This window comes from Porites lutea, chromosome 4 (genome assembly GCF_958299795.1).
Source record: "Porites lutea chromosome 4, jaPorLute2.1, whole genome shotgun sequence".
In the NCBI taxonomy this organism is placed as follows: Eukaryota; Metazoa; Cnidaria; class Anthozoa; order Scleractinia; family Poritidae; genus Porites; species Porites lutea.
In genome coordinates this window covers 26,733,357-26,752,632 of record NC_133204.1, presented here as the reverse complement: position 1 = coordinate 26,752,632, position 19,276 = coordinate 26,733,357, and the positions used below count along the sequence as shown (strand labels likewise).

Genomic DNA, 19,276 nt, shown 5'->3' with positions numbered 1-19,276 from the left:
ATAGCCAAGGAGCTCAAGAAACGAGAGCAATGGAAGGAGGCTGTTAGTATTGCCAACCATAGGTTTAATTCTCGTGTGAAAGGATGGCATCATCTTCCTTTAGCTGATGCAAATGTAGCTGAGTATCTAGAAAAACAAAAAAGCAAAGGTCATGCTCTTTCATCTGCGGATGAAAAGTTTTTAAATGCATGCATAGCAAGCAAACATGATGAGTGGAAACCTCCTCCCGGGGCTGAAAAGTATGAAAAGAACGAAGCAGCCATCGCCAAAGCAGTGTATGAAGACTGCCCTTTTGGTTATTTGCCTGAAAAAGTGTGCAGTTTGGCTTCCTATTGTCGCAACAGAAAGCAGAAGGGATTGCCTTTAACGCCAGTTGAGGAACGTTTTTTTGCTCAATTAGTGAATGTATGTGTTCCAGAAGAAACAGACAAGCAAAAACAAGAAAAAGAAAAGAGATTTGTTCAAGAATGTGATGCAAACAATGCTCGAAGAAAGGAAGCGGGTTTGTTACCCTATTCGTACGAAACATTTAGAACATATGGAACTGGTATCTTTTGAGGTACTCTTCTGAAACAGGCAATTACTAGTTCTGTCAATTTTTAAATAAAAGTGTTGAAAAGGAATTGTTTGTGGTTGTTTTCTTGTTAGGGTTAGGGTTAGGGTTAAAATGCTAATAAGGTTGGGGTTAAACCCTAGCCCCTTGGGATTAGGGTTAGAGTTAGGGTTAGGGTTAAAATGCTAATAAGGTTAGGGTTAAACCCTAGCCCCTTGGGATTAGGGTTAGGGTTAGGGTTAGGGTTAAAATGCTAATAAAGTTAGGGTTAAACCCTAGCCCCTTGGGATTAGGGTTAGGGTTAGGGTTAAAATGCTAATAAGGTTAGGGTTAAACCCTAACCCCTTCGGATTAGGGTTAGGGTTAGGGTTAGGGTTAAAATGCTAATAAAGTTAGGGTTAAACCCTAGCCCCTTGGGATTAGGGTTAGGGTTAGGGTTAAAATGCTAATAAGGTTAGGGTTAAACCCTAGCCTCTTGGGATTAGGGTTAGGGTATAAAGTGGGTGATTTGTTTTTAAAAGCAGTCATTTCGTCATGGGAAATCTGCAGTATAGAAGTACTGTGTGGATTTGCCAACATATTTGTGCAGACTCTGCCCTCTTTTAAGACACTTGTCCTCCTATTGCTCTGTTTAAATTTATGATGTATCATAACCAATTGTCCTGGGGACATTATGCAATTTACATCACTTGGTTACATCGGCACTTTCCTTCTGAAGGAGTAACTGTGTTTCGCTATTTAAAGAAGCATTATTCAAAGAACATGTATTCATTTTCGTATTTAGCAGGACAGTATCTATCGTACCATGGAAACAAAATTATCTGCTTCTTATGTCGATCCTACAGAACCTGGATCACTGGGAGGAATTGCCAAATTTGCCAAAGCACACAAGATTCCTGTGTCCCAAGCCAAGAAGGAACTGCAACAAGTGCTGAGTTACACCCTGCATAAACCAAGGCGTCGACGTTTTAAAACGTTACCCACCCTGGTGTTTAAAATCAACGAACAATTTGTCATGGACTTGGTAGACATGCAAAAACTAGCCAAATACAACAAAGGGTACAAATATTTACTGACGGTGATTGATGTGCTCTCAAAATTTGCCTGGGTAGAACCGTTAAAGAGTAAAAGCGCAACAGCGATGGTAGAAGCCTTACAAAGACTATGGGCAAGATTAGGAGATCGTTTACCTCAAAAAGTACAAACGGATTTTGGCGGTGAATTTTATAATGTTAAAGTGCAATCCTTTTTTAAAAAACAGGGTGTGAATCATTTTTCTACCCATGGAGATCCTCACGGTTCCGTAGTGGAACGTTGGAATCGAACTTTGAAAACGAACATGTTTCGCTATTTTACTGCGCATAATACGCTCAAGTATATTGATGTGTTGCCTGCTTTAGTGAAAGCATATAATCATTCCTATCATCGTAGTATTCAAGAGAAACCTGTCAATGTCAACGAGTCCAACGAAACCGAAATTTGGTATCGTTTATACGATACGAAAAAAGACAACAAAGTGAAAAAACCGCAATGTCAAGTAGGTGATAAAGTAAGACTCAATAAAAAATTCCGTTCTTTTAAAAAAGGGTATTTGCCTGGGTGGACCGAAGAAGTGTTTTTAGTGAAACAAATCTATACCACAAAACCAGTGGTAACGTATAAACTCACGGAATGGGACGGGTCTCCTATAAAAGGAACGTTTTATGAACCAGATCTGCAAAAGGTCAATGTCGCAGACGATTCATTATTTCGTATTGATCAAGTTTTAAAACGCAAAGGAAAACAAGTCTTTGTGTCTTGGAAGGGTTGGCCGAAAAAATATAACTCTTGGGTTTGGAAAAAAGATTTGCAAGTGTTATGAAGAGTTTTCGATTAACCTTGATCAGCGATCCCACGGACGAACATCCCCAAAACCAAAATAATAATTTTAAAGTGCGTTTACCGGTGCGACTCAATTTAGAAGGCAATACCTGGCAAGCCAGTTTGTGGAGTGTCTCGGTCCCTGATGTAGGACATAGTTCTGCGGTCATTCACAGTAATAGTGACACCAAGATACTCAACTATCGCTACACCTTGACCAAGCGTCATGCTGTGGCCAGTGATTGGTTTATTAACTTTGAGCCCAAAGACAAAACTGTGACTTTGAAAGATGTCATGGGTAGTTCGTATCCTGTCTATTCAGGTCATCAATTATGGCAGAATATTATGACCCATATGGAACAAACCATCATGGAAGATGTAAAGTCAACCTTCGACACTTGGAAAACAACCAAAGGTAATACAGGCACTGTTTCCCTGAAATCTACTTGGAAACCCACCTTTGAATGGAACGAAAACACCCTCGTGTTGAAAAAAGTATCCCGTGAAGATGCGTTTGCTCGTGACAGACAGCTAAAAATTCACCCCCTTTCCTCTGTAGGGATACATGTGGATTTTGCGGAAAAGTTTGGTTTATTGTTCAAAGACAAAAACAACCAATACCAATTAGGACCCAATTTAGACTTTGTCTTACCCACAACCACTTATACGACATCCACTCCACCCGTCAAAAGCAATGATAAGTATCAATGGCTAGGAGAGCATTTTGTGAGCATTAGTCCATCAGATTTATTAGGGGGAAACTCGTTATTCAAAGTCAAACAAGAGAACGGTCAATCGTATCTATATCTCACGCGTACTGTGGATTGGCATTTTCAAAATCTGAATGTCCTGTTTAATACGCATGTGGGAACCGTAAAACAAACGGTCATGATTTATTGCGATGCTGTAGAATCCACCATTGTAGGATCACAACGACATTCGCTGTTAAGAAAAGTGGAATTAGAAAGAAAAGGAGAAGGGAGAGCGACCATAGAACCTTACCATCGTGAATGGATTCGAGTTCGAAATCAACACATGGAAAGCATTGAAGTGTCGTTGGCTACACCAGATGGGTCCTTGTTGGTCTTATCCCCAGGCAAAACCATCATTACCCTTGGTTTTCAACAAGTATAAAAGAGACCCTGTATTATGGAAACATCACAACTACAGCAAACAACATGTTAGGAGGATCACTGACGCGTTATCATACCCCCACTATGTACGGGAGTGGTTTTATGCAAGAATTGGTAAAATTAGCGGGGCCGAGTGTAGTTCGCTCGATTGGACACGGATTACATGCTTATGAAAAAGGGGCGTCAGCCTCCGAAGCCTTAAAAGGTTCAGGAGACGTTTTAAAAAGAGGACTCAAACGTAAAATACCCGCAGCTATTGGTCTTGCGGTTAAAACCAAAGCCAAACAAACCTATAAAAAGAAACGACAACGTGTTAAAGACATTTTAGGTGTGTAAAACATGCGGCGAGGACAAAATTCACAATCTCACATAAGACATCAACGATCAGTGGGTCGTTACCATTCTCCCTATCAACGCGGAGGTACTATTTTTAGACAACCTACCAACCCATGGGGATCCACTACCTATAAACCATTAGATCCAACGATTCTTCGTTCTTTAAGAAAACAAAAAGGAGGGAAAGTGCATCCAGTCATCTACCCTTGGAAAAACAAAGGACGGAAACGTATAAATAGACGACGCAGACGACGTTAAGCTATCAGTCCGTCAACATGTCGCTGAATCTGTTTGACATTCCCAACATTGACTATAGGTATGAAGCCAAACGGTGGATTCCTTTCAAACCAGCTAATACTGGAACACGTCCTATTCTTTTTACTGTACCGGCAGGGGATGATTATTATGATTTGAATGAAACCAAGCTAGAAATCAAAGTGCGTATGAACACCACAGGGACAGGAGGACTTTCCAATGATGAAACAGGGGCTTCGGATGGTAATGATACCAAATATGTCTATTGCGTCAACAATTTTGGTCATTCTCTCTTTAATCAAATGAATGTGTCTTTCAATGGAGTGTTGATGACAGAACAAAGCAATGCCTATCACCAGAAAGCTTACCTAGAAACCCTACAGAATTTTAATCGCCAAGAAGGAGAAACGACCTTGGCAGCTCAAGGATGGGTGAATGAACTCAATGTCCTTGAAGAATTAACCCCTACCAATGCAGGCACTAATGATAAACCCAACCCCAACGACTGGAGTGGAAAAACAGGCTTGAAAGCACTCACCAGTCGCTTACTCGGCAAAGCGTATCATACCTTAATCATCAAACCCCACATCGCGGTGTTCAAAACAGGCAAATGTTTGGTTCCTAACGTGCAGATTGATTTGGAATTGTATTTGAATGACAGCAACATGTTTCTTTTTGGTACCCCAGACACGACTACGACTGTCAACAAAAAGATTCCAACACTGGGAGACAATGATTTGTTTGTCACTCTGTGGATGAAAAAAGTCACTCTCAATGCCTCTGTGTATTCCAGGCTACAAAAAGAAAGAAGTTTGAGTAAAACCAAAAAAGTCCGCTACCCTGTAGTTCGAAGTGAAATCCGAACGTATTCGTTCGATGGAAACAGCACTCGTTGGTCTCAGGACAATGTCTTCTTGAACAAGGTTCCTGTCAAAGTCATTATCGGACTCATGAATTCCACGAATTACAATGGAAGTCTGAAGTATTACCCTTATGTCTATGAAAAGTTTGGTGTCACCAGAGTTCGACAACGGATTGACGGCGAAGAATACCCGTATAGAGCCTTGGAACTAACAGGCAATTCCAAAGCAGAAGATTTAGTAGGCTATGATCGCTTCCTCACAGCGTCAGGCGCTTACAAGCACCACAGGGTACCCATGCTGCTCCCAAGCGACTGGGGAAAAGGCAACAATTGTACCTTGTTCATGTTTAACAATGCTCCTGGGGATGCGGATGATCCTAGCTATAGAAATCCTAAACTCACGGGGAATGTCAGTTATGAAATTGACTTCAGAGCCAATGTAGGTCACAACGTGACCGTGGTAATTTGGAGTGAGTACGAAAATGTCTATGAAATAGACCAGTGGGGAGGCATTCTTTATTCCATCAACAGCTAGGATGGAGTTCGTACCTCTCAGTGATACAGTCCTCAAATACTTAGCAGAAGACGATCGCGAATTACGACCCTATTTTCGTGGTGTGTTTCCAGCAGATCAATTACCTCCCGTGTCTAAGAAACGAGTGAATGCTTACATTGTTAACACAGATCCAGCTAGTCAACCGGGTGAACATTGGTTAGCCCTTTGGACCGAAGGAACTACATGTGAAGTCTTTGACAGTTATGGGTTACCTCTTTCTACCTACAAAAATCCTACCTTACAAGCTTAGTTGAGCCAGTGGAAAGAAATCATTAGCAGTGATCAGACTTTACAAGCCATGGATAGTTTTACGTGTGGGCATTATGCCCTTTTCTTTTTAAAAGCAAAAGCCAGACATGCCTCTTTTCAAGATTTTTTAGCTCAGTGGCATTCCAATAATTTAGTGTTAAATGATAGGCGAGTCGCAGACCAACTGCAGCGTCTCATTAAAACAGAGCTGACAGAGTATGAGCAATGTAATGTAAACCGTTCTTCTTTTTTCATTCATTAATAAAATTGTGTGTGTGTTACTTCTGACTGTGTCATTTTTATCATGATATTACGGGGGGATGTTCAAAAAGTGCTCGATGCCCTGTTAGAAAAAGAATGGTCTTATTGGAAGGATCACAAACAAGAATGGATCAAACTCTGTCTGGATCCAGCAGATCTGTGGGATGGGTATCATTGGCAATTTGTACGATGTTTAGTGCAAGCTCAGTTGTGGTGGGACTTAAAAAATCATATAAAAGGAATAGGTGAAACGCATTTGAAAGATCAGATACTAATCCTCATTCAGTTGAACTCACCGCGGTTGTATCAACAACTATGGCCCGAAGGCGAAAACGTCGAGTCATAAAACGAAAAAGTCAAAAAGGGGGTGCGAGATTTAGGCGAAAACCGCGTCTTGTGGATAAAATTGCCGAAGGGGTAGCCATGGGGTTGTCTGGTCCTTCTCCTAGTTTTATCAAATTAGGGGCCTTTTTAGGGAAACAAGCGCTGAAAGGTATAAAAGATAACGTACACCATTACAGACGGCGAAAATGATTCGACAACCCTCTAGTGTGATTGTAGCGGGTCCCTCAGGTAGTGGGAAAAGCGAATTAGTGGAAAAATTACTCAAAGAAAAAACATTGTTTGACCCTCCTCCGAAAAAAGTGGTATATTGTTATGATCGATGGCAACCCCGATTTGATCGCATGAAAAAACACGTTAATTTTTACAAAGGACTTCCTCCCGAAGAGGCTCTTGTTAAATGGTTTAAACCTAAACATCATGGCATACTCATTTTGGATGATTTAATGGAAGAATCAGGGAGTGATAAACGCGTCTTGGATTTATTTACGAAAGATTCTCACCATCGAGGCATTACCGCTCTTTATATTACACAAGATCTCTTTCCCCCGGGCAAGTTTGCGAAAACTATTAACCGCAATGCACACTATGTGATTTGTTTTAAATCACCCAGGGATAAGACAGGCATTCGACATTTACTGCTTCAAGTGTACCCTGAAAAATGGCGTCAAGTACTCAAATTGTTTTTAAAGGTAACAGCCCGTCCTTTTGGTTATTTTATGTTGGATTTACATCCTGCCTCGGATGACTGTTTTCGCATTTGGAGTCATTTAACAAAAGCAGAGGGAACAACACGCGTTCATACCTTTGACGAAGATATAAATAGCCGTTCTATCTCAAACCAACGCATTCGTCATCATGAAACAAAAAGGAAAAAGAAGAAAAGGTAGACCTGGTGTAGGAAGACAGAGAGGAGGTATTGCTCCTCTGTTAGCAGCAGCTATTCCAGCCTTAGTGAGTGGTGGAAAAGCCGTTGCTTTAGGTGGTTTAGGCGCGGCGGCTAATTATGGCACTCGGAAAGCGTTACGAGCTTTAGAGAAAAAGAAGTATAAAAGGAGACGTAAACGAATGAAAAAATAAACATCATGACGGGGCGAATGACAAGACAGAGTCATTTCTTAAGAGATGTCTTAAAAGAAGCAAATCAAAATAAACGTCAGCAAAAATTACGTTATGCGAATGCGGATCAAATTAATGCAGTGAGTGAACTGGTGATGAACACGTTGCGTGGGGCTGTACGACCTGGTAGAAAGACTGTCAGTCGTTTAAAACCCTATCGTCAATCTCTCCGAGTCATTGCGAATCCTCGTCAGAGTATAAAAAGGCGCAAAGATCTGATGACTACACAAATAGGAGCCGGTGCGTGGAAAGAATTAAATCGCTGCTATCACTGCGCTAAAAAAACATTATCGTTATTAAGTCATGAAACGTAAAGTGTTACAACGACTCCTATGCATATTAGATTATGTGCTTCTCATTGCACAAATGATCAAAGAGTTTCAACAAAAACTCAAAGGGAGATGCAGACCCAAACAGATATAAGCGCATGGCTTGACTAGGATGTTCATTTGCCATCATGGACGGTATTTCATCCACACCGATTGAAAACTCTGTGAAATTTTTACGTTTGCGGGATAAATACAAATCTAATCTTTTAGACGATAGCCGCTTAACCAAAGCTGCTGGTTTAGCCGCTCAAAAAGAACTTTTGCTGGAGAGTCCTGCGCCAGATACTTGGAAAGAACCCCGTTTGAAATCCGTGAACCGAGAATTACAACAATGGGTTAAGAAAATTCGTCAGCCAGGAGGAACGCGCGGGATAGGGCAGGATGTTTCCGATAGCGATGATGAGGAGGGAAATTTAGCGGTTGGTCCATTACAGCAATTTATGGGGAACATTTCAAAAATCAGTAAAGCTATAAAAAGGAAAGCAGAATCAGTGACCCCTCATTCAGTGTTACAAACACCTGTAGTTAAACAAACTCCCTCCACCAGTGAAAAACCCAAGTTGACCTTTAAGACCGAATCCAAAGCAAAGCGGTTGTTACCCAAGACCCCTAAAAAGACTCCTTCATCTGGTTACAAGACCCCTAAAAAGAAAAAGACTCCTTCCCCTCCTTCCAGTGTTTTTAGTACAGCGGAAGAAGAAGAAGGCTTTGCTGCTAAATCCCCTTGGAAAAAAGCTCGGGAGAGTATTGAAAAAAAATTTAACGAGGCATCAAAAAGGGCTACAGAAAGAGCCTTAAAAAAACTCGCAACTGCTCCAGGCTGGAAACCGTTTGGGACACCAGCAAAAAGACGATTAGATGGCAAGGATTGGTAAAAGGAAGGCTCGCAGAAAAAGACCGCAAAAGGGAAAAAAGCGCGGTCAGCGTGGGGCTGCGTTGGATATTCAAAAATTAATTGAAAAAACAGGCAAAGAGTTTCATTGGCCTAACGCAAGTTACCTTGGTCCAGGGACCCGGCTTCAACAAAGACTGAAGAGGGGTGACCGAGGCATCAATAGATTAGACGAATTAGCGAAAATCCATGACATCGATTATTCCAAAGCTAAAAGTTTAAAGGACAAGTGGAAAGCGGACGATAAAATGATACGCGCTATTACAAACCTCCCAGGGAAGAAAACCAAACAAGAACGGATCGTCAAAGCCATTATGCAGACAAAACGCAAACTTAAGCTGTAATTCTGTTTGTTTTTTTATTCACTTAATAAAAATTTGTTGTTACAATTGAATTGTGTCTTATTCTTTCTTAAAATGCAGTCGAATCATGCACTGACTATCCGATTGAAATTGAACTAGTGTCCCATTTAATTCTTTGAGCGTGATTTCAACCTCTCCCCAATGATTGTCTTGTACCTCGTAAAAGTTTTCTCGGGTGGGTGAAAACGCATAGCGTTGTCTTCCTTCAGGCGCATAATAGACTTGGCCTAAGGATTGCGTGACGGTCACGCTGTTAGCGGTCACTTTGGCTGAGACTTCCAGCGGTCTGGGGTAGAGGTTTAAGGCATCTTCAAAACTTTGATTGAGGTTAATAAAACGCCAATCGGAGAGAGTACTTAAATGAAGCCAATTGCCAAGTATTTGGGTGGGTTTTCCCGTCTCCAAGGAACTGGCTCCTTTAGTGTGATTGGGGTAGCTATGTACCAAATTTGGTCCCATGCTATCGGCTTGATTAGACTTGGTATTTATCCAATGCAATGTTTCCGCCAACGGTTTGTAGACATAAATTGAATTGTCCGTATGGCTATGAGTTAAGAGGAGTTCCGGTTGCACACCGTCTTTATTCCACACTAATGTATGCCAACGGGCTGAACTAAACTTAAAACCATCATCCAAACTAGCGTGCGCTGTTTCTTCTATTCTATGTTTCACTGTATTAAAAAAATCCACCCCTTCATGACAGGCGCCTGCTTTTTCCCATTCACGTAAATCACTTGCACTGATATAGCCTTTTTGCGACACACCGGATTGATTTGCTTTTTCAGTCTCAGCCCATAATTCTATTAAATTCACATCGGCACTCTGCAAGTCTTTAAATAGAGACATTTTAGGCAAAATTGCCGAAGCAATTGAGACTTTCCATCCTTCCCCGTGTAATCTTAACCCAGGTTTGACTTTAAACTGATTTGCCACATTACTCACGTATGTTTGGGTGACATCGCTTACGAGGGTTAAGTAAATGTTCGACATGTTTACGAAAAGTAACTTGACCAACCCTGTTCCCTCTATTTATACAAACAGAGACCACCCCAATCAATTGTGTCGCGAACTTAGTTTATTAAGCCGTTTTACCTCCCTTCGATAAAACGTTACAAATCCTATTTTAATTTCAAAAACAAAGCATGCAAGGGGTTCGCGCTTCCAAGCTACTGTACCCCTATAAAAACTACATACAAAAGCTAAAGCGGGTTGGCGCTACCAAGCAAACCGTACCCGCACTATTTTTACAAATCCATTAAAAGTTCCACCTCTGCTCCAAACCAATTGTAGCCATACGGCGTAGAAGAGCGAGTGGCGGGGTCAATCACGCGTTTATCAAACACCAGCTGATAATGTTTTTTACGTTCCGTGAGCTTGATTTTCTTGGTGAGCTGATTGCGTTAAAAAAAATCAGGAATCGTGATCGCCATTCGGCGCGCTTTTTCCAACGGTTCGTCTAACTCTTTTAAAATGTTTTCTTTCATCGTGTAGTAATTTAAGGTTTGTTTTGTCTCATAATTGAGAGAAAACCCACGTACTTTACATTCGACTTAACCTTTCTTCGTCAAGTAGCCATAGTTTTTCGCACCGCCACTGCAAAATTCCACGATCACGTCGCCGTCAAGTTCGTCCGTGAATTGTCCCAAAAAATCTCCCAGCGGGAGCTTGTCTTGACCCCGCTTGGTTTTATAAATGACCGAGTCTGTATCGTAATACAAGACTCGGTCACCTAAAAAATCAAGGGCATCGTAAAGCTTGAGGCGAGCCAGCGAAGTCGTGAAGGCCGCGATGAAGACGTTTTTGCTTGAACGAACGCTGGTATTCGTCTTCGTTTTTAGTGACCACCAACTCCATCACATCTTCGGAGCAGATACGTACACTGTGAATCTCATTCACCGGGTCTTCTAGCAGCTGAAACAACTGTGAGGGTTGAGTGATGCAGTGCGTCACAGGCTTGTTCTGTCGCTCACCAAATTTCCCCCATAAGCTGAAAAAGAAAAAAGTAATGTTATTGATTTCTTAGTATGGTCCGCAGATTATAATTTTTCGATCGTGCATTCGCGTTTGCAAGGGAGTAATCATTTCACGAATTAAAATTTGCAGTAAAACACTGCAACTAATTTTTCTTAAGTGTAGACTTTGACTGCAACTTAAACAATTTAATATAACTAGTTACCTGTTCAAAAGTAATTTCGCAATGCTTTTTCTGCCCGGATTCAAAGCAATCTTTTCAGGATCCAGCTTAATCCCCTCGTGTTCTTCATACTTCTTTACGTACTCTGCTTTCTGCTCTGGGGTTTCCACACCCGCGGGCCATCCGGCGCTCTCCTGTTTAAGCTTCAACCAGGTATTCACGTAGCCAGCGAAAAGACCTTCGCGGCGATTTTCTTCGGGAAAGTGCCACACTTCATGGATTTTCTGTATTTGGTACCCCTTTTCCACGGCTTTCTGTAGTTCAGGCGTACACCAGGTCCCTTTCAGCATACGTTGCTCACGGGTGTGACCACACATATTACTTCGTTCCAGCAAGGGGTTGGCTAATTCTTCCGCAACACAGGACCTGCAAAGAGGGAAAGTAAGTTTCCCCCCTGCCCTGACAGGCAGAACGGGGTGGTACAAGCGTTGAGGAGGCAGGATATCCACTTGCGCGAGACCAAAGTAATCGTTAATGTTCTGGTTTTCCGGCTGATAAAAAATCCGCGGAAATCCCACTGGATAAGTTCCATATTTGTTAATACTTGGATACAAGCTTGTAAAATCAACATAGCAAATCTCTTCATCTTCAGCGGTTTTTGAGTACAGGGTCGCAGCGCCCGTTCGACCCCCAAAGAACGCATCTCGCGGTTCAAGCGGTGGCACAAATTCAAAGTGTTCCAAGAATTCGGCCAGCTCTGGATCGGTTTCTTTCTGCTTCGCAAAGTCACACCCCCACATTTCAACCACGTTGTATCCAGCGTCACGGAGGATGGCCGTTTTCTTTAGGGTTGCCTCGTAGACTTCTCTCACAGTTCGATCTGGATGGCAGAAGCGCTTCAGGTTTCTTTGCTTCGGGTAACATTTAAAGCATCCGTGAAAGATGCAACCCTGGTACTCGAAGACCGTATTGCTGGCAGCGTGAAAACCATCCACGTTGTAAGTTTGGGCTGGGGTGATGACTTTGGCTTCCCCATTCAATGAATTTCGTACATGCTGAAAAAGAGAAAAAATATATACATTTGTTATTGTTTACTTGACGGTCCGCAGATTATAATTTTTCGATTGTGCATCTTCGTTTGCACAGTAGTAAACATTTCGCATACTGAAAAATACAGTAAAACACTGCATGTTAAATTTTTAAAATGCAGACTTTTTCAACATAATTCCCATACAAAACACTGTAATTTTTTATTTGTAGCGTGCATAGACCATTGCACCGTAGTAAACATTTCACGAAATGATATTTGCGGTAAAACACTGCAACTAATTTTTCTTAAGTGTAGACTTTGACTGCAACTTAAATTCTTAAGTGTGTAAAAGACTAGTTACCTGAATGCCGCCGCCAATCTTGGCATTTTGAAATTCTAACCACTGCAGGGCTTCCACACTCTGTTTCTGCTGGTTGTGGCGCCATCCGCCGAGGGGTTCCAAGGCAATCGTGTACGGCTCCAAAAACTTGGTCTGGAAAACTTTAAACGCCGTACTTGCAATGGTGACACATTCCACCGTAGGGTCTATGCCAGTCAGCTCTAACATTTCACTGGCAAATGTTTCCATGGATTCCGTTAGCACTTGGACATCGCTTTTCAGGTACGCAGATAGTTCTTTTTGGCAATCAAAGATGGCGCCGCTGTTAACTTTTTCTTTGTGCCAAGTTAAAAATTCCTTTCTCCGTTTTTCGTTCATTCGTTCGGGATGGTATTCTTCTGCTTTTGGGTAGCGTCCAACGTAATAAATCTTGTCTTCAGAAATGTAAGAATAAGGGAAGAAACCCTTATGCGCTTCCTTCAAATTAAATGTAGCCGGCAAGCGTTCCAAAGGCATGTTAAAAAAATTAAGAGAATCCCGAAAAATCATATTACCACACTGAAACGACAAAAATTTCGCCCCCATACTCAAGACCTTTTCGACTTTGTAACCCTTATCATACAACAACTGCAAAATAAAAGACGAATCAAACCCTCGCGTGTTGTGAGCAAACACAAACACTTTCCGTTCTTTCATGTCCGCGGTAACCGTTTTCGCCATCACATCCTTCAACATATCCGATGCCTTGCCTGCTTCGCGGTAGCTACCTTCCACATTCACATATTGCCAGCCCACACGCACATCCTCAAAATCCTTATTTTCATCCAACCCACATTCAAAATCAATACAACACACCAGCGGGGGCGGTTCTTCGTCCTCTTCTTTTTGACTTTTTTCCGCGGCTTCCGCTTCAACCATGTCTTCCAGAATCGCACGGTCTTCCTCGTTTAAATCGTCCACCTGGTCAAGAAGATTGCTGAACTCCATTCCAGGCGGTTGAATGTAACACTGGTGGTTCGGCAAAACTTTCTCTCGGCAGTTAGGACATTTGTATTCTCCGCACACATGCTTCTTTTTCTTGGAAAACTTATAGACTTTACAACACTCCGGACACTTTTTGAATAAACGACATAGTTTTTTCTTGTGAGCGGTAAAACAGTTTTGCCCGTGAAAAGACTGACCGCAATCATTGCAGTAGACGTTAGCAGACTTTTTTTCTTGAAAATCAGGGCATTCGCCGTTTTTTCTTCGACATTTGTCACAGTTTTGACGAGAACAATTATGATGTTGTGCATCTTCATGATCGTAACCTTTGTTACATTGATGACAGTAATAACTCTTGTTTAGGAGGGCTGGCACACTTTGTAATCCGTGAAAATGTTGTTCTACTTTGAGCAGGCACAGTTTTTTAGGTGCTGAATCAAACGACGGGTCACAATACCAGAGTGCCCCACAGAGTCCTTCAAAGATTTTAATCTGGTATCCTTGAGGACCAAGATGATCTTGCATTCTCTGAATTTCGGGTAAACCGCACAGTCCTTCAGGAACCCCGGTTTCTTGATGCAGTTTGTAGGTAAGATGACCCTGCATTCCACGTCCTTTAGAAATATTTTGATACTGAGGGTCTTGGTCGACAAAGGCTTTGGTGCAAACCAAGGCTCGCGCGAAACACAGTTCATCTTTGTTTTTAATCGTGATCACAGATCTCTTTTTCAGTAACTGCTCAAACGACTTGTTACCAGGCTTGTTTTTGGCTGGTCTTCCACCACGTTGCTGCGTCTTAAAAAAAGACAGTTCGGCGTTAAAATCCCCGCTCGCGGCATCGAAACTTTCCGCTGAGTTAAGTTGTTTAGCCAGTCTTTCTAGCCATTGCCGAGTCAGTGGCGATCCCTGAATCCACTCACTCAGTGGAACTCTCGGGCAGCTGGTCCATGTGTGGGTCCCTGTACTGTGGTGAATAGCCATAGACATCGAATAATCCTGAGGATTGACAATACCATTGCGAGGATCGCGGATAAAATTAATCAAACCTTGATGGAAGGCTTCCGCTACCGCTTCACCTTGGTATTCCCCATTCGGCGGAAGTAACTGTTCCAGAGAAAATCAGACTTGCATTAGCTCAAAACGTTCAATCATTGTTTCAATAGCAGGAAAAAAAGGATTGTCCACAAGCTTTACATCATCGATCGTTACATTTAAAATTGTAATACGAAAATCAGTGGTCTGCCTATTGATTTCGATCCACTCTGTAAAAGGATTTAGCGGCGAAAAACGGATATCTTGCATCACTTTTCTAAAAAAGACCCAAAGATTGGATTACTCTGTGTTCAAGTGCCTGACGTCTTCTTAAAATTCCTGTACCCCTGTATAGCTTAAAGATTTTTCGCCGTTCATGTTCAAAATTAACTCGTTCGTATCGGTCATATTTCATTTGACCGGTTACCGTCAAACAATCAACTCCAATTCTAAAACACTGAGAACAAAATTCTTCATGAAACGAAAGCCATTGGGTCGATCTACAAAAATGACGCTTCTTGATTTGTCGCAATATTTGCTAAACAGAAAATAAAAACAACAACTTACTCAAATTCTAACCCTAAACGTCTACGAATTGGCGTATAGTAAAAACGCCGAATTAAACGTGCCTCTTCATTTTTATCTACAGATTTCTTTTGCCTTTGCAAACGTAAACCATCTAAAGTTAACTGTGTTGACCTAATTCTTTTACATTGAGAACACAAAAGGTTCTCCGCATTGACGGGAATCCATTCTGTTTTATGACAATACATGGCCCATCTTCGCTGTTTCAACTGATTCAAACAATTTCTAAAATAAAACATCAACAAGCGCGTTTAAAAACACGTTTTTACAGTTCAATCATATAACATTTCGTCTTCACACTAAGCCATATGCAATCTTTTATCCAAAACAGGGATTCCAGAATAGGTCTAAAACAAAACAGGGACTAAAGTAAATCGTCGATTTGTTTCCACATTCGATTTAAAAACGTAACATCACTCGGGTAAATGTCTAAGTTTAAAAACAAGGCTTGGATAAAACACAAATCAGCGTAGACAAACCTGAAATTGACGCGGTGTTGTTGTCTATACTTATTTCTGTCTTCAATGTACTGCCGGGCTTGAAGTTCTTTGGCAATCGGATGACAAGGGACCAGAAACGTCTCAGCCATTAAACCCTTGTTAGGGACAGCTTCCAAGGCAAGTTCATACAAAGTCTTCATCTTTGAGCAATTGAATATCTTGACACTGGGATGAGCAGAGCAAAATGACTTTTCCAAATTCACTCTACCTTTATGCTGTTCATGGGAGATTCACGCTGATTGGTGCGGGGACAATTCAAGTGGAGCGGTAAAAAACCATTTAATTTTTCGCCGTTCTTTTAAGTTTTTGAACCTTCGCGGCAAAAAGTTCGCTGCTCTTTTTAGTTGAACGGCGGGCGGCAAAAATAATAACCCTTTTCGCTCTTTTTCAAGTTTGAGTCTTTTGTGTTGCAATCTGTTTTAAGATGAACCAGAAAAAATTTTATTTTCAACCATGGCTTTGCCATTTGAAACCGAGGGAACGTTCCTGACACAAAAGCAAGCAGATCATATCAACGAGAGGCATGTTTTAAAACATGAACATGTGAGAGCGTCGAAGTTTGAGTCACAAATTGATTTAGTCGATTTGTTAAAGACTGTCTCCGAACTCACCTGGGAAGAAAACAGCGAAGACGTGTCCGTCATACACGAGGGATGGAACGAATATCATAAACGCTTTTATTTGTTCGTGTTTAAACTAAACCGGCAAATTGGTACAGATCCGGAAGGCTTCCCTGCCAAACACATCGCTGTGTATTATTCTGAGAAAGTACCAGGCGAGAAATGGCAAATCATCTCAGCCTACCCATTTAACTTCGCAACCATTCTCAATTCCTAAGTAGGAAGAACAGATTCTACTAATTCGTCTTTTGACGAACCCACAAACGGTTTTTTTAAAAACCACCAAATGATTTAAAGTCAATGACCAATAATGAGAAAGACTAGTTTATTTTTTCTTTTTCTTTCGTCGGGAACGGGCTTAGCGCAACGCGTTAAGTCTTAGTACTGACGCCAGGTAACTTTAGTTTAAGCTTACAGGTTCAAATCTTTCTTTCTTTCAGGTCTTCTTTTTTCTCTAAGACTCTACGAGTTTTCATGCAAATTCCAAGCGAACATGAATTAACATACAAAACCATTCACTGGAACGCGTTAACTAGACACACACATTCTAGGTGTTCGAGTTTCATTATGAATGATTCGTGGAAATTATCTAAATAATCCACGGATAAGATCATTTGTTCCAGAATCCTCTCCTTCAGTCTGTATCTTGCTTCGCTTTTGGCTAGGTTCCGATAAACCCTTACGTTTTTTTCGTCGCGCGACATGATTAAACTGTCAACAATTGGTGATTCCCTGATCTTTAGAACGTTTTTGCTCTCGGGCGCCATCTTGAATTTTTAATTTGATTGACAACTTAGAACAATAGCCTTAAAACAATAGCGGCGGCGGCATACTTTGGGACCACTACTGACGCCTAGTACTACTAGCAAGCGGCCGAAAGGTAAGATCAAATAGTTGAGTTCCGTCTTCTTGCTTCTGTACTGGACTGAGTAGCCAACCCTGACGTCTGCAACCAGTGGAAATAGTTTGACAACAGAACTGCGGTGAAATGTTTTCCTCTATAAAAAGCTCATGGCGTTAATAATCTGAATCACAGTTTCAATTCCATGCTAAGGATGGACCTTGTGGAAAAGAGGAAACTACACTAGGGAGTGTGGCAATCTTTGTAGGGGCTGTCCTGTCTTCGTTTGGTTCAGAGTTATTTGCAGTGCCTTTGGCTAGTCTTTTAGGATAGTTTAAACAACACTAACAAGAAACGAGAAAAAAAAAAACAATCACGTAAAGCTCGCGAGCAGACAGAAGAAAAATAGTTGGCGAGAAGAGCAAAAGGAGATGTCTACAACACGGGCTATTCCCAGGTGGTCCCCCGCCAAGGTACTAGACCCGCCCGACAGGACTTTACTTCGGTGTTCGGATGGGAACCGGTTTTTCCCCTGTGGTGTGGTCGTAGACGACGAGAGCAAGCGGCCGAAAGGTAAGATCAAATAGTTGAGTTCCGTCTTCTTTCTTCTGTACTGGACTGAGTGGCCAACCCTGACGTCTGCAACCAGTGGAAATAGTTTGACAACAGAACTGCGGTGAAATGTTTTCCTCTATAAAAAGCTCATGGCGTTAATAATCTGAATCACAGTTTCAATTCCATGCTAAGGATGGACCTTGTGGAAAAGAGGAAACTACACTAGGGAGTGTGGCAATCTTTGTAGGGGCTGTCCTGTCTTCGTTTGGTTCAGAGTTATTTGCAGTGCCTTTGGCTAGTCTTTTAGGATAGTTTAAACAACACTAACAAGAAACGAGAAAAAAAAAACAATCACGTAACGCTCGCGAGCAGACAGAAGAAAAATAGTTGGCGAGAAGAGCAAAAGGAGATGTCTACAACACAGGCTATTCCCAAGTGGTCCCCCGCCAAGGTACTAGACCGGCCCGACAGGACTTTACTTCGGTGTTCGGATGGGAACCGGTTTTTCCCCTGTGGTGTGGTCGTAGACGACGAGAGCAAGCGGCCGAAAGGTAAGATCAAATAGTTGAGTTCCGTCTTCTTGCTTCTGTACTGGACTGAGTGGCCAACCCTGACGTCTGCAACCAGTGGAAATAGTTTGACAACAGAACTGCGGTGAAATGTTTTCCTCTATAAAAAGCTCATGGCGTTAATAATCTGAATCACAGTTTCAATTCCATGCTAAGGATGGACCTTGTGGAAAAGAGGAAACTACACTAGGGAGTGTGGCAATCTTTGTAGGGGCTGTCCTGTCTTCGTTTGGTTCAGAGTTATTTGCAGTGCCTTTGGCTAGTCTTTTAGGATAGTTTAAACAACACTAACAAGAAACGAGAAAAAAAAAACAATCACGTAAAGCTCGCGAGCAGACAGAAGGATAATAGTTGGCGAGAAGAGCAAAAGGAGATGTCTACAACACGGGCTATTCCCAGGTGGTCCCCCGCCAAGGTACTAGACCCGCCCGACAGGACTTTACTTCGGTGTTCGGATGGGAACCGGTTTTTCCCCTGTGGTGTGGTCGTAGACGACGAGAGCAAGCGGCCGAAAGGTAAGATCAAATAGTTGAGTTCCGTCTTCTTGCTTCTGTACTGGACTGAGTGGCCAACCCTGACGTCTGCAACCAGTGGAAATAGTTTGACAACAGAATTGCGGTGAAATGTTTTAAATAAATAAATAAATAAAACTTTTATAAATACTCCCAAAAAAGGTTTTTCAGTACCTATTTACAAATATAAATGCAAACTATATCTAACAAGCTAATATTGTTAAATGCTAACTGTCGTACAATCATTCATTCATTACAAGTTTCAGGGCTTTCTTAAAGGCCTTTACAGTTGTGGCGTTTCTAAGGTCTTTGTCTAACGTGTTCCACAGGGATACTGCTTTATAGGCGAAGGTTCGTTGGCCGGTGGCAGACCTGAATAATGGGATTTCGAACTTCTCATTATTACGGGTTGTGCGATTATGTACAGAAGATCGTTTTTTAAACTTAGTACATAGGTATTCAGGA

The 19,276-nt window shown here is 41.7% G+C and overlaps 1 protein-coding gene and 3 non-coding genes across 4 annotated transcripts; 1 reads left to right on the top strand and 3 right to left on the bottom strand.

The window, feature by feature from the left end:
* Positions 1 to 4,157: 4,157 nt before the first annotated feature.
* On the top strand, positions 4,158 to 5,534 carry LOC140934474 (uncharacterized protein F54H12.2-like). Its single transcript, XM_073384092.1, has one exon. The coding sequence runs from the start codon at positions 4,158 to 4,160 to the stop codon at positions 5,532 to 5,534; it is 1,377 nt and encodes a 458-aa protein (XP_073240193.1).
* A 12,073-nt stretch (positions 5,535 to 17,607) lies between these two features.
* LOC140936082 (5S ribosomal RNA) lies at positions 17,608 to 17,726 on the bottom strand. The gene has a single exon (XR_012165305.1). It is a non-coding gene; the product is annotated as a 5S ribosomal RNA (ribosomal RNA).
* Positions 17,727 to 18,140: 414 nt separating this feature from the next.
* On the bottom strand, positions 18,141 to 18,259 carry LOC140936092 (5S ribosomal RNA). The gene has a single exon (XR_012165314.1). It is a non-coding gene; the product is annotated as a 5S ribosomal RNA (ribosomal RNA).
* Positions 18,260 to 18,673: 414 nt separating this feature from the next.
* LOC140936069 (5S ribosomal RNA) lies at positions 18,674 to 18,792 on the bottom strand. Its single transcript, XR_012165294.1, has one exon. It is a non-coding gene; the product is annotated as a 5S ribosomal RNA (ribosomal RNA).
* Between the last annotated feature and the right edge of the window lie 484 nt (positions 18,793 to 19,276).

Excerpts from the sequence above, each read along its gene's own strand:
- LOC140934474 (XM_073384092.1), top strand. The coding sequence starts at position 4,158 with ATGTCGCTGAATCTGTTTGACATTCCCAACATTGACTATAGGTATGAA.